This window comes from Symphodus melops (assembly GCF_947650265.1).
Source record: "Symphodus melops genome assembly, chromosome: 13".
Taxonomy (NCBI): domain Eukaryota; kingdom Metazoa; phylum Chordata; class Actinopteri; order Labriformes; family Labridae; genus Symphodus; species Symphodus melops.
In genome coordinates, this window is record NC_136703.1 from 24,152,532 (window position 1) to 24,168,220 (window position 15,689).

The following is a 15,689-nucleotide window of genomic DNA, read 5'->3' on the forward strand; positions in this document are numbered from 1 at the left end:
GCTAATGCTAAGCTAAGTGTTGCTATCCCAGCAGCCCTCTGTTGACTGATGATCCGTCCTGCGCCGGTGACAGCTGGGAAGCCCCCGCCCAGTAGCGCTACTGCCAGGCTGCGAGCCGACAGCCTCCCGCCACCCGGCCGCTACTCGGAGCTGCAGGAATGACCGACAGTATCCCCCTACAACCCGTGAGGCGGCCGAAAAGACAAGACAATAAACACCAAAATGGGTAAGGGCGTTAAACAGCTCAGAAATGCTAACATGTTGTGGACGGCTCTCGAGCTTCTGTAGCCTTTACATTGTTTACAAGCGCGACATTGTTTCAATATGGAGCTCGACTGTCGCTTTTTAAAAGATAAAAAAACAGCAGTGAGTGGTGACAAAAACACCAAATACAAACATGCTTTGCGAACATTTAGTAGCAATTCATTTCTTGCGTTTATTAAGCCAGCTAAAGCCTTAAAAACGGAGCCCCTTGTTCCGGGCAGCAGCAGGATCAAGTGCAGTGACGCCCATGTCAATATTTGCTCGGTCGTGTCGAGCTCAGGCTGTCAAACAGCTTGAAACCACTTTGAGATGTAGGCCCCAGACCAGACCCTAACCCTAACCCGGTGTCCTTATTTCACATTGAGGCTTTGTGGTGCTTTGCAGGTTTATTTTGTCCTGCACAGACAGAGGCAGGCCCTCGTAAATGATGGTGATGGTGATGATGAAGGGCAGTGTCAGTGATGAAATGCAGCCAATAGTCTGATCAGGCTGTCGCGCTGACGTCACCTCCCTTTACTAACACATGTATGCAGATCTTGAATGAGGCTGCTTATTGTGCTGGAAGGATTGTAGCTAGCAGCTCAACACGCCTCTTTATTTAAAGTAAAACATGATGAGCATCATGCATCTAATACACCTGTCCACCTCTCATAGTTCAGTTACACACCCAGCTTATTCACCCAGCTAAAGCTAACTTACTTCAACAAGGAAGCCCAGCGATAAACACTTTTTATTACACTTCAAATGATACGTTTAGATGCATGTTATTACTGGTATAGTCTCAATAATGGACAGCCCTCTCTGTCTAATGTGACACAGTGACTTAAAGCACATCCTGCAAAACGAGCATGAAGTTGATCTGTCCCCTCCCCTCACATTATAATGTTCATGTTGTTTTAGGTTGGTATCTCTCTTCCTACTTTAACAATTTGTACGTTCAGAAACGACAAAATATGTGTTATTATGGACCTATCAAAGGTCTAGGTTCTGTTTTTCATTTTCTAAAACTTGAATGATCATAAATGATCAAATAGGTGTTATTAAGGACCTATCAAAGGATTAATTGATGGTAAAAAAAATTGTATTCCTCTCTTCTTTATAATTTAAATGATCACAAGTAAATTGTCACAAACTGCTCTTTCATGTTTGATAAGTCAGGGGTCACATACGTTCGTTTCTTTTATGAGTAAATCTGTTCTGTTATTTTTTCTGCTGCTCAAATGAACTAATAAACTAAACTAAACTAGGTTGCTTTTCACTTCAAGCTTATGGTACGATATAACCAGCGTTCAAACCACTCGTACAGTGGCGAAGGTTAGGGCTGCAAATGGTGTCTCTGTGCACTTTGACTTTATCGTTGATTATTTCTTGATTTAATGTTGATGAAAGGTGTTAAAAAAACAACAACAAGTCATCACGATTCAGCTCTCTTCAACTGTCCCAGGATGCAGTGAAGGCCGGGCCCTGAACGGATGACAGCCATCATTCATTTGGTTAATTACACCTCTGCTTTTCCTGCTTCTATACTCCTGAGTCATTATCTACAATATGATGAGCTGTGCTGTGTCAGTGGGAGTTCAGAAGAGCAACATAAAGCTCATTTATGAATATTTACAGTAACTAGTTTTAGTGTAGTTGATTTGGGATCATCCAGTGGCTGTTTCATTGCTGCAGCTGGTCTTCATGACGCTCTCAGATGAAAAAAAAACAAAAAAAAAAAACAGATAGAGGGCAGAAGGAAAGTCATGGACCATAAAACTAAACAAATCAGGATTTTCATATTTAAAAATTCATATTTTACTGAAAAAATGCACATTTAAGAACATGAAAGCTGAAAAAAAGTTTGATTAATCATCTCAGAACTGAGTCGTCTGTCTTCAAAGTTTTTAATGTTGACTTTCCTTCAGATGGAGCCACTTTGTCTGCAGCTATTAAAGAGCCAGAGGAGTGGCCGCCTGTTTCCTGTTGAAGTTATTATTTATTACCAGGTCTTCATGGATCTTTGGCTCTCACTGGTCCACCTGTGGACTCTGTAGCTTCAATCAGCAACACATTCACAAAGAGACGTGTCGAGAAATTCATTAAAAATGGAGGCGTTACTGCGACAGATTCATCGCTCTGAGGGGGAATATTTCATCCGTGTGTTCCTGGTGGGATGTTTCTTATATTTCCTTTTCCCGCCCACCTCTTCCTCTCAGGTGTTGTCCGTGGTCGAGATGCTGCGGCATGGGCGACTTCCGTCCCCGCACCGTGTGGCTCGGCCACCCAGAAAAGAGGGATCAGAGGTACCCCAGGAATGTCATTAACAACCAGAAGTACAACTTCTTCACCTTCCTGCCTGCGGTTAGTATCAGTCAAAGGTCACCTCCCCACACACACACACACACACACACACACACACCCCACCCACCTCTTTGTTGAATCTGCATCACATCTTACATAATGTAAGGACTGAGTCATTAATCACAACTTCATCAATATTATGCATGACTTACCTTCAGAGCACACAGCGTGCGTACATCGAAGCTTTTGGAGGAAGACTTGAACATCATGATGTTTTCTAACAGTTTTCATGAAGTCAGTTGAAGCTAAATCGAGCGATCGGCTTCTCTCAGATTATAATTGTTTTCATTTTATTGCACAGGCAAAGATAAAGTCAGGGAGGTTTTGGAAAACAGGGTTTTGTCCTTTCGTACTCAAACTGCATTTCAGGGTGACCTTTTGGGAAACTCCCTCCAGGAACAGTTTGAGGTGTTTTTGTGTAAAGGCGGGGAAAAGGGCGTTTTGGTCTTGTGACGTCACGCTGTGTGCAGGTTTCTCCTCCGTTTTTTTGACGCCATCGTGCGACCCTGCGGACGCAGAAGTTAACATACCGGACTCAGTTGCTGATGCTAATGTTGCTAACTGGACTCTTTAAAAGCTTACACATACCGGACTCAGTTGCTGTCCCTCAGTGTTGACGAGCAGAGACGCCTGAATGGAGGAGAAACTCCTGAGCGTGTCACAGACTTTGATTTCACTTGGCGTGCTCATCGTTTTGTGTTTTCACGTGTATGAATATATTGTGTGTGGACTTCTCATGTTTTGCTCCCCACGCATGGACCTGGGCCTCAGTGTAACCAAAACGATGGATGAGACGTTGCGTGGACAGGATTTATTGTCCTAAGCTGTGTGTTTATGACCCTCACATTTCCCCGGCCTGATTTCCATATGCATTTGCTTTCCAGACATTCAGTTGTCTTACCATCTTCTGAATGTTTTTTGTATATGAAGTCAGACATGTGCCTCACATTTGTTTGCAAAGCTAAAGACAAGAGAGATGTGTTTTGCATTGCAAATTGTGCTGTTTTTTATTGTCTTTGTTCATGCCAAGAAGTTCTTCTCAGGTGGACATATTGTTGTGTTTATGTTTCTGTGCATGCTCGCTCGCTCGCTCTCTCTCTCTTCCTTGCAGCAGCAGCAGCAGCATGAAGAGGACACATGGTTTCCCTCTGTAGTCATGTTGCACTCTGGTGGTAATTAAACTGAGCCAAGTGTTGTCATCAGTGCTAATATGACACGAGCGTCCGTGTGCCTGAGCTTAGCTCACCTAGAAAGTGAACGACATGTGATTGAACAGGTTTTTACTTTTTAACCTGGATGATGCAACACTTTAAATCATTCGACTTTATTCTTTGTATTCAGTCAAATAGTCACTTATTCCCTTTACTCCTCTGTGAATATGTCTGACTCGAAAAGTGTTACGATAAGTGCTGCGATCCAAGATAAACAGATCAGTCTGAGATTATTTTCTCAACCAGAGATTTAATTGTTTATTCTTTTCGTGTGTGAAAATGTTCCCTTTTTAATTTCCCAGAGCTCTTCATCATCTCTGAAGTGTTTGTTTTGTTTGAACGAGGAAGCTTACTGTAGACACAATGTGACTCTTCATCCAAAAGGTCATTAAACGGGGGTCGAGACGAAGCACAACGTGAACTGTGTAATCGTTGTCATGATGCTGTACGGTTGAATGAACAGATGTTGGACTTGCTCATGATGTGGTTTCCTTCACAGGTGCTGTTTCATCAGTTCAAGTACTTCTTCAACTTGTACTTCCTGCTCCTGGCCTGCTCCCAGTTTATCCCCGAGCTCCGCTTATATGCACTCTACACCTACTGGGTCCCTCTGGTATGTAACGCGTCACACAGTAGTAGTAGTAGTTCCCATCTTCGTTTTAAAATCATACAAACGTGGTGATGAAGCGGATGAAACACGCGTGGCGTTTCTTTGACTTTCTATAAATGAATAAAAAGAAGAGTCGTCATGTGTGCGCTGAATCGTCTCTTCTGTTCTTTGAATATTGACGGAAATGTTCCTACAAACTCATTTGCTCCGACACTGACTTTATTACCTTCATTGTTCTGAGCTGCAAAGGAAGTTTATTATTTTTTTGGTGACATTTTTGACATTTCTCTCTGTCCAGGGTCTTGTTTTGACCATCACCATCACGAGGGAGGCGGTGGAAGAAATACGATGCTACATCAGGGACAAAGAGGTGAACTCTCAGATCTACAGCAAGCTCTCCACCAGAGGTGAGTATGAGAGCGGCCCGAGCACGCCGTGTCGCTCACGTCTCCGCATGCATAAGCGTTGTGTATTAACTGTAGAAGGTTGGTCCTATTAAAACTTATTGGGGCTAAGGGAAATGGTGGCTAATTGAAAGCAGAGATGTAAAAGTGTACAGAAGAGGCCTCGGTATAAAGTGCTAGCAGCTATAAAAAGCAGGAGACCTCTCGCCGTTTCCATCACTTTTGCTCCTTTGATGTGGCAGCTTGTTTTCCCCATAAACACAATGACTGGTTGCCTCCATGATCGCCCCCTCCCTGTAGTTGCTTTCTCTCTCTCTTTCACTGGCGGCAACTTTGAGTCAAACATAGACTGAAGATCTAAAGTTACTTCTATGTATTAGAAAAAAAGCAAACCAATAAGAGAAGCTAGAAGCATTGGATGTTTGACATGAACACTCGTTAGTGCGATAAATAAATCATTAAGAGATGGAGATTAAATTTCTGCTTCCACATTTTTGACCGTTTTGACCATAAAAACAAGTGTAAAGCTGATGTGATGCTTTTTAATCTCTTCTCCTCTTTAAGTTCTTCAGATGAAGACAGGTTGGAGAGCTCTGAGCTAAAGGGTCCGACATGGATTAATTCAGTTATATAAATCAAATCTTCATCTCTATATAGTTATCTATAGCTGCTCAGTGGAGCAGATCACTATTGTGAAGTTTCTTGAACCCCGAATGCAAAGCAATATTAATTTGCTTTAATGTCTTACATATGCAAAGCCCGGAGGTCAGAGCAGAGGGCAGGGGTCAGTGATCTCCTCCAAACAATTTTGCCTGTTCATTCCCACTGAAATGAGAGAAAAGCCTCGACTCCCCCGGCATTCTTTCAAATTTGCAAAGGAAAATTGCTTCTCCTAAATTCACGGTGGGAGAGGGGGGGAGGACGGGGGGGGGGGACGATGACAGTTCACCCAAAAAGAAGTCAGATTTGATTTAAACCACACGGGAAAGCTTGGTTTTTTTTTTCATCTTTGAAGGATCAGCTTCATTGCTGGTGCATTATAGACAAGGGGGATTACAAATTGAATTTGTTTGCATATTCAACCCATCAAACGATACTCAAAAGTGTTGAAGCGCTTCATTTACTTTCACATGTGTTCTGTTTTGCAGGCACGGTGAAGGTTAAGAGCAGCGGTATTCAAGTTGGAGATCTCATAATCGTGGAAAAGGTTTGTAACAAAAAAAAAAAAACAACAACCAGAAGGGTGAAGTTTTGTTTTTGTTTTGTTCAATGAAAGCAGCTAATCTTCTGTGCTCCTCTGGTAACTGAGGTGAAAGGAGTTAGTAAAGATTTTGTAATCTTGTGATCAATGCCGAGCCTCAGCCTGTCAAACTCAATACAAACACAACAGACTTCAACAGAAAGGCCTTTAATTGGATCCTAAACACAAACTCAATTATGCAGCATTTACTGATATACGTTTGTTTATTTGATCTCTCTCGTTCGTCCCACTTTCAGATATGTAAAGTTAGCTTGAGTTTGAGGGAAAATGTCTCGCGTCCGTCTCCAGGTCTTTGTGCATGAAATATGAGACGCGAGTCCCTGTCTTCAGTTTCCAACTTCAGGGCGTCTTTCTGAATCACTCATTGAAGAGCAGCTGAAGGAAAGGTCACACATGTTGTCCCGCACGTTTCACTAATATGACTGAGTGATTTAGAGTTATGCGGGCTTACCAATCATAAAAGATGCAAACACAGAGAGGCCTTTAGAGTTTGGAGAAAGCAATCATAATACATCTCTGTTAGCCTTTATTGACCACTTAGCAATAATCTGTGCACGCTGCACATGAACTGCACTGCAAAAAAAACGTCCATGAACTAGCAAGTGTAAAAACATCTAATTGCACGTAAAAAAAGTCAAATTCAGTTTGCAAGTCCTGACAAACATAAGAGTTAAAGATATTACAGGGGAAAAAAGGCTGAAATTGCTTGTAGTTAGAAACTCTGCGGAGGCAGCCTGCAAAAAGTCTGCAAAGTTTTCCCTTTAAGGATAAGGATAATCTTCTGGGTGTTACAGCAGCTCCAAAAAACAGGGAATATAAACAGCATCAATATCAAAAAAGAAGAACAAAAAAAAAAAAGAACAGCTATGAGCAAGTTTACATTAATTAAATAAGGGGGATAAAAAATACAAAGACTTAAATAATACAAGGCACATATCACCACATAAGATGTTTATTTGCTCTTATCAGGTGAATGTGTCTTTAGACAGTTTTTTTTTTTTGCAGTGTAAATGTGATGTATATTTTGTGCAGTGGAGAGACGTGTCATGCCAGGGTCCCGTTCAGGCCACGACAGGCTGATTTGCAGTAGGGCTTTAGTATTTTGACTGACGGGCTGTTTGGTAATGTGACACATGAAAAGTCTTTAACTTTTCTACAGTTAAAGAGCCGAGGAGGGAGGGAGGGGGGGGGGTATCAGGAAGTGATGTTGAACTTTTTTTTTTTCTCTCTCTCTCCTTCTCTTTGTAGAACCAGCGTGTTCCTGCTGACATGATCTTTTTAAGGACCTCTGAAAGAAATGGTAAACATCTGCTGGTCATTCATCCAGATCTCCACAACAGGCCGGCGGCCGGGCTGCCTGTCTGGGGAAATGACTTGTTTAAAAGGGCGCTGAGATGCAGGGATTAGCCCTGAGCCGGGGCAGGAAGTGCTACAATGTCTAAATTGTAATTGGGTCCAGTACTGAACTATCACTCAAAGTTCCCTACTCTCATGTTATGTGGAGGTGAGACAGACAAAACATTGTTCCCCTTTTCACCTTTGTCTATGGGACTCCTTTTGTCTTTCAAATGAGAAGATAACAAAGGAAAATTCCGGGCCTTAAAAATCAAATGCAGAGAGAAAACAGGAGACATGAGAGGAGAAGGCCTGATCGGAATAATCAAATATGGATTAAGACAAGATCTCTGAGCGATGGAACCAACTTGACTCGTGTGCCTTGCAGCCTTTATTTGCACATATACAAAATACACTTAAGCCCATTTCAAATAACAAACCCCCCGAGGCACAGCTCATGAAAATAATTTCTCATCGCACGACAGAGCTTTATTCATACCTCCACAAAACCCAAATGTGTGTCGTAGGTTTTTTTTTTTTTGTTTTTTTAAAGAGGAGCTGGATGCATGCTGTTGTTGTTGCGTCTTCCTGTCGGGGGATGGAAGAAAAAAAACAACAGCTTTGTTTTACTGGAAATAGAGCTGGGTTATCTCTCTTCCATGTGGAGGCCATTAGGTCAATTATGAAGAGCCTAGGCCAGGGTTGGGGGCGTTTTGGGCAGGATGACGCACGCAGCCCTGTGGGGGGATGGGTCATGGGTGGGGGCCTCTGCTTCCATCCCAACACTAATATGCAGCTTTGTCCCATTCACAAAAGTAGCTCCTTTTCACTTGTGATGCTTCAACATGTTAATGCACGTCTTATCATGTATTTACACAACACATCTGTATCAGAGCACAAACGGTCGCCTGCTGCAGAAACAGAAATGTACAATGAAGAATGGAGCTTGTGACGTGCCTCCTTTTTTAAAAGTCAAAGACAATCTGTTGCCCTCTAGAGGTGGATGTGTTTCCAGTAGTGGCAGCTCTTTGTCCTCTCCTCCCCAGGCTCCTGTTTCCTGAGGACTGACCAGCTGGATGGAGAGACGGACTGGAAACTGCGCCTCCCGGTGGCCTGCACGCAGAGGCTGCCCACCGCTGCAGTGAGTCAAAAAAATGAAGAGTAGAAACGGAGGCAAGATCTGGGAGGAAATGAATGAAGCACCTTTTTATTTTGTGAAAAAAAAAAAAGATCTGATGAACATGTGAGCACGTGCTCACGGTGTTAAAGAATCTTGTCTTTGATTTGGAGAGAGAAGTTATTTAACTCAAGTACGTGCATGCCTCATTGTAAACACGTTAAATCATATGAAACCATTTTTTTTTTATTAAAGTCATTTTAAAGTTGTGGGTTTTAATTTTATCTTTCAGGATCTTCTCCAAATCAGATCGTACGTGTACGTGGAAGAACCCAACATCGACATCCATAACTTCGTCGGGACGTTCACCAGGGTGAGTGCTGATGCAGCTCTTCCCTCAGACACGAATCCCCAATCAAATCAAAACCAGGAGCGGGACAAAACATGCCCACAAACGGGTAATCAAATGTTCAATGTGTTCCTCATTTGAGGAATCTTAGGACGAAGAAATTCCTCTTAAAGCTGAGCAGTTTTTTCAAACTGAACCAAAGTAGAAAAAATTAAAAATAAAAATTCATGCACGGTAGAATTTTTCACAATTTGCATGATCAGATTTAAAATCAGTGACCAACAATTCCCCCCGTGCACAGTCAAGCTTCATTCTTAGGTGTCGCTCGGGTTGTAGAAAGATTCAACAAAAATCTGTGGCACACTTAAAATGACTTTACTGAGCGAACAGGACTGAAACAAAGGCCCCACCTTCTACACCATACTAACTTTGAACCTTGTCGTCCCCCGAGGGGAAGTTTTCTTTGCAGCCGGGAAAAGCTGTAAGACCAAAAAAACCCAGACGCATTGACTCAAGTTGAAAAGTAAAAACCTCATCAGAGATCAGAAGTGAAGAGGAACGTGCATCACACTTTGTGTTAGGAGATTTAGATGAGATTTATTTTTTCTAGCAACAGGAAGGTTCTGCTTGAATGTGGGAGTTTAAACCATACATGACCTGCACCCTTCAGACCTATTTCCAAATCAGCTGCCTGTTTTTATAACATCCTGAATGATTCCATGAGAAACAAATCAAAAGTCTGAGTCTGAGTAAAGCGCCTCCACGTTAGCTGAAGATAAATCCTGTGATGTTTCATCCTCCTCGTCTGAACGGGGGGGGGGGGGGGGGGATAAACCTTACATGATGTTTATTTAACAAAGATAAGGGTTCCTTCTGTCTCCCGTCCTCGTCATGCTGTGTAACTGTTGTCTCAACTGTTACAGGAAGACGGCGACCCTCCAGTTAATGAAAGTCTGAGCATTGAGAACACCCTGTGGGCCAGCACCGTTGTTGCCTCTGGTAAATATCTGACAGCTGCTGCAGCTAATAGCCAGGAAGTAGCACGGGCCGGCCTTTTGCTCTTAGCGTGCAGTTACATTGCTGTTTATCTGACACACACACACACACACACTCACACTCACACTCATACTTACGCACACACTGAGGGAATAACAAGGTAGTCAGACATTAATGAACAGCTCGGGGGCGGCTAACGAAAATGGTTAAAAAGTGTGCTTCTTCTCGAACACTCTGCGCCGTGCTATCATACGTAATCCATTAAGCACTTTAAAAAGCGGCCTCCCGTATTCCTAATGACATTAACTCACTTGGAAAAGTTGACTCCTGTCGTTATTATAAGTCTGGGAAACATCTTCTTGACACACTCGTGTTTTATGTGGGGGCTTTTATTAAATGGACCTGCGGCAGCTTTTATTTTTTTTTTTTTTAACGTCTTTTTCTCCCCCTCTCTCAAGGCACCGTGGTGGGGGTTGTGATTTACACAGGCAGGGAGCTGCGCAGTGTCATGAACACCTCCAACCCCCGGCACAAGGTACAGTAGCGTGAAGCCAGAGCCTGACGAGCGAGCACACGCCTGTCACTTATCTCACTTTAAATCGTGTTTCTTGATTTATTTTAACTTTCATAATGATTACAGAGAGAACATTTCCGTTGATGTGACTCGTGATGTTTGCTTCTGTTCCTCCCGCTAGGTGGGTTTGTTTGACTTGGAGGTGAACTGTTTGACAAAGATCCTGTTTGGGGCCCTGGTAGTGGTCTCGCTGGTTATGGTGGCCCTGCAGCACTTTGCGGGCCGTTGGTACCTCCAGATCTTTCGCTTCATACTGCTCTTCTCTCACATTGTGCCCATCAGGTTCGGCCTTGAGATTCACTCTTTCAAAGTCGCCTCTTGTTTTTTGTCTTTTTTACCCCTTTTGTATTTAACAAGTGTTTATTTTTTCGATCCAGTTTGCGTGTCAACCTGGATATGGGAAAGATGGTTTTCAGCTGGATGATTAAGAAAGACTCCAAGATCCCTGGGACGATGGTGAGAGCAGGCACCATACCCGAACAGCTCGGACGCATCTCCTACCTGCTCACAGACAAAACAGGTGAGACTTAAAGAATTTAATTAATGAAAGCAGAGCAGGGCTGCGTGTGTTTGTGTGGCCAGAAAGAAGCACACGAGGCAGCACGTGGAGTGTTAAGATGAGAGGTTCTGACACGGGGGATTGGCTTGTGGAAGTATCCAGAAGGACAGAGTTAAGTCATTTCCTACCCTTGTGGGGGTTTCTTGCTCCTGCAGACCTGCTGCTTATTGCGCCCTTAAATCATAAAAAAAAAAAAAAGTCTGTCATCCGTACACACCTCCAGAGCACAACACCTCCACCAGTGCACTTCCTCAGGCGCGAGGTGCTGCACGTCAGATTTATAGCTCTCAAGCCCAATAAAATGACCCCCCCCCCCCCCCCCACCCGGTCCAGAGCTGGAGGAGGTCGCTGGGGTCTGCAGGTCGGTGCCAGCCCCCTCAGGTCTCTCTGATACACTGACAGAAAACGCTTTTAAAGTGAGTGTGAGGATACAGAGGTTTTGTGTTTGAAAAGGCTTCTGGATTTCCAACCTTTTTTTTTGTTTTTTTTGTGACAGGTAAAAAGTCATTGATGAATGTGTGCTAATCCCAAAGTGTGAAAGAGGGAGAACATATTTTACAGCTATCAATGCAACAAGAAATAGATCTCATCCAAACTATAAAAAGAAAGTTTGACTTAGTAGTTACTGATTCTGATACCTGTCATGAGAACAACTCCAATACCGATGAATGAACAACTACTGTCTTACTACTTTTTTTTTTTAACTCTGTTCGCAGAATAAGACAGCAGACGACGTTTTTGTTTGGAGTACTTAAAAATACCTGAAATTACGTTTTAGGAAGTCGTAGATAGATAGATAGATAGATAGATAGATAGATAGATAGATAGATAGATAGATAGATACTTTATTGATCCCGAGCAACATTTCAAAGACCTCAGAGGTTCTTCTTTCAAGTCAGTCATGAGTCAGTGCTCGTTTTCTGTCTGAACAGAGACGTGGCTGATCTGTCAAATGATGCTTCGATTATTCTTAAAAGTGATCGTAATAAATTGTCTCTGACCAGGAACTCTGACTCAAAATGAGATGGTGTTCAGGCGCCTCCATCTTGGAACTGTGGCCTACGGGATGGACTCGATGGATGAAGTGCAGAGCCACGTGTTCAGCGCCTACACACAGGTGAGATACTCTTCACAGGGCAGGAGTCAAAGTGTACAAAAAAAACAAACAAACAAACAAAAAAAAGGTTGAAATTCCCAAATCTTTGCAGAGGGTAAAGCAAACAGACAAAAGCGTTGTTGTGGGAAACATATCAGTTTGTGATTATTGTTTGAGTGAATGCTTCCTGACCTCAGATGACACCCTTTGTCCCCCGTTGACACCAGAGGTTAGCGAAGCAGGAAACAGGATTAGCCCACAAGCGAAGCACTGACCGGACTTCTTTAATGACGCTACCATTAACCCCGGGAACGCGCCGCCTTCTAAAAATAGCAAGGCCACAATGCAGAGGCCAAAGCCTTCATATTTACTTTACACATCTGGCTATGTTTATAGGGCCACTATGGCAGCAGTGATTGAGACCCCGGGGGGATGAAAATGAGTTCAAAACAGCTAATCTGAAAAAACAATCTATGAACATTTAAAGTCACGCTCCTTTTTATTGGACAGGTCACATTGATCGTTGTTGCTGCCTGGTCTTCGAACAAGCCCGACCGTATTAAAAACAACTTCCTCTCGATGAGTGTTATATTTCTCCTTAGACCCTCGAAGCCGTACTCTCCTGATCTGATCTTCATTCCTCTCCTCAGCCCACCCATGACCTGCCGGCCTCCAGGGCTCCGGCAGCCACAAAGGTCCGCAAGACCATCAGCAGCAGAGTTCACGAGGCCGTGAAGGCCATCGCCCTGGTGCACAACGTGACGCCCGTGTACGAGTCCAACGGGGTGACGGACCAGGCCGAGGCCGAGCAGCACTATGAAGACACATGCAGAGTCTACCAGGCCTCCAGCCCAGACGAGGTACGATGATCAGCCGCACAGAATCACGTTCTGCTCCGGGTTTCGGCACGTTCATGTTTATGTCATCAACCAAACGGTTTAATGCAGAGATGATCTAAAACAACCGACTTCTGTTGGCATAAGAATGTAAAAGTTACAAATTTGCTTCCTTTAATTAAACAGAAAGAAAACCCTTTCAATGTTTCTAAAAAAAAAGTGAAATGATTTAAACAATCTTCCTTAAAAAATATCTTTAAAAAAAGAGTCGACTGTGAAAATCTTGTTTTCGCATTTTTTGATCAATAAGTCGTTTGTGCAAATCCTGTAATCCTGCGTCGCCCGGGGAGACGAGCGTCTATCTCAGGATGAAGTTTGACAGCTCCACATCTATGTCCTTGATTCGTTCACGTATTCTTTGAACCTCAGGAAGAGGACGGCAGAATTCGACTTGATCCATTTCCTGCAGCATAAATACGGATTTCCTTAATGTGCTCCCCAGCCCATTGCACTTCTGACCTTTCGAGTTTCCTCTTTGATAACGTTTCTCAGTAGAGCGCGGGACAGCTGCTGTGATTGAATATCTGCCGTTGGTATTGTTGAAGGAAGCTCTTTTTTTTCTTCTTCTTCTTCTTCTCCTCGGTCACACGGGATGAAAGTCTGAACAGTGAGTTCTTGAAGAAGCAGAGCCCTGACTGGCGCTTTGTATCACACGTTGAAAGGTGACCTACATTAGGTGTGATTCACAGAGGACACTTCATTTTCTGAATCACTTTGCTTTACAGCTCATAAAAGCCCATGTCAGCCGTGTTGTGGTTTTTTGAGTCAAACCAAATAAATCCAGCAGTTTTCAGTCTGATTTAAAAAAAAAAAAAAAATCTGCAGCCGACCCAGACGCTGCTATTACAAGGTGCTGCTGCTGCCGTTGTGGTTAAACTCCAGATCCAGAAATGCCTTCACAGTGACTATTTGTAGACTGTGACTCAGCTCAAACGTTCATATTTCCCAAACCTGGATGAAAAACTTCCTGGTAGTCGGAGCTCTTCTGACGTTAACAACGCTCCCAGTCAGGCATTTGCAGACTACATGATCATCTGTTTACAAAAAAAAGTCATTTTTGAAACTTTAAAATTTACTTTTTAAATCTAAAAAAAAAAAGGCAGGTTGTTGTTTTCTTCCATCTCGGTGCGTCAGACCTGTCAGACACACACACACACACACACACACACACACACACACACACGCACACACACGTTAGCTTATTGTCATTAATGGATTTCATCCGCTGTGTCCTTTTTAGAAAGACGCAAACTAAAAACAGTATTTTCAGTAGCGACATGAACATTTCCCTCGTTTATCAATCGATTGTGTTTGAGTGCTGAAAGCGCTCGAGCTATTGATTAAGTCATGAATGGTTACTGTGCTCTCTGACATCCCGCTCAGCCCAAAGTGGCCTTCACTGTCGTCTGTGGAACTCGAGTCATGGAACATAACGGCTAACCCGGAGCGGAGTTACTTTTCTCCTCTCGCTGAGTGTATGTGTGAGATGTGTTTTATTTTAAAAGCACCTGCATTCACACACACACACACACACACACACACACACACACACACACACACACACACACACACACACACACACACACACACTCTCACACACACACACACACACACACACACACACACACACACACACACACACTCACACTCACACACACACTCACACTCACACACTCATGTGTTGTTGATAGGTGTCGCTGGTGCAGTGGACTGAGAGTGTGGGTCTGACTCTGGTGGGAAGAGACCAGTCCTCCATACAGCTGCGGACCCCTACTGGACAAATCTTGAACTTCACCATCCTGCAGATATTCCCCTTCACCTATGAGAGCAAGAGGATGGGCATCATAGTGCGAGTGAGTGCTGCTGAGCCCTCGTTGTTTCACTGATGCTGAGCTACATCCCGTCACTTTGAGGAGCTGGAATTCCTGGTTTACAAAATTTCTATATAAAACAGGAAAATGACAAACAGGAAACAGTATTTTTTTAATGACCTGTAAGATTGGCACTCATCACAGCACTCTATTGACAGAAACCAGCCAATTGACTTTGCACAACATGCAGCTTTGCTGGTCTGTGATTGGCTGGATTCTTCAGTGTGTTTCTGAAACAAAGTCAGACAATAAAACAAAATGAACTCCCCGGTCACGGCCGGCAAGTTTCCTCGAAGCTTAAAAAAAAAAAACTGTTTTCCTCAATGGAGTTAGTTTGCCTATTTCTATAACAATCCTTTCTTTGGCCTATAATTCATATTGGCTCCAAAGTAAAACAATAGAGCCTCAGTTTATAAACACTGGAGTTCCCCTTCATTAATGACAATGATTCCCTTCAAACCCGCTGCGGCTCCGTGCTTGTTGCTAGGAGGATAATTTGGGCCGTACACCGACTTGAATTAGACAAACAGCAAGATGGCTATTAAAACATATTATCTGAGAACAAGCTCACCTTTACTAACCTGTGACTAACGCTGATGACTGATAGTATTTGTGTTGGCCACCTCCAAAGCTTAGGAAGCCTGGGATTTTGAAAAAGTCAACTTCCTTATGAAAATATTGTCAGAGCCCCGTGAGGATACCAAAATAAGTTGCGCATTTCCAGGCAACACAGAAATCACAAATTAGTGCACGTGCACCTTCGCTCACGTGGGCACACTCTGGAAATCCCTCCTGAGCGGAGC

At 43.3% G+C, this 15,689-nt stretch overlaps 1 protein-coding gene across 2 annotated transcripts in view; it reads left to right on the forward strand.

Annotated features, from left to right (window-relative positions):
- Positions 1-24: 24 nt before the first annotated feature.
- Positions 25-15,689, forward strand: part of atp9a (ATPase phospholipid transporting 9A) — an 80,644-nt gene continuing 64,979 nt past the window's right edge. For both annotated transcript variants that reach the window (XM_079359280.1, XM_079359279.1), the window contains exons 1-15: positions 25-226; positions 2,463-2,607; positions 4,318-4,431; positions 4,727-4,835; positions 5,981-6,039; positions 7,342-7,393; positions 8,475-8,569; positions 8,838-8,918; positions 9,818-9,893; positions 10,349-10,425; positions 10,586-10,746; positions 10,842-10,984; positions 12,028-12,140; positions 12,770-12,979; positions 14,707-14,868. In XM_079359280.1, coding sequence (XP_079215406.1) covers positions 159-226; positions 2,463-2,607; positions 4,318-4,431; positions 4,727-4,835; positions 5,981-6,039; positions 7,342-7,393; positions 8,475-8,569; positions 8,838-8,918; positions 9,818-9,893; positions 10,349-10,425; positions 10,586-10,746; positions 10,842-10,984; positions 12,028-12,140; positions 12,770-12,979; positions 14,707-14,868 — 1,665 coding nt within the window. In that variant the 5' untranslated portion in view covers positions 25-158. The remainder of the gene's footprint in view (positions 227-2,462; positions 2,608-4,317; positions 4,432-4,726; positions 4,836-5,980; positions 6,040-7,341; positions 7,394-8,474; positions 8,570-8,837; positions 8,919-9,817; positions 9,894-10,348; positions 10,426-10,585; positions 10,747-10,841; positions 10,985-12,027; positions 12,141-12,769; positions 12,980-14,706; positions 14,869-15,689) is intronic.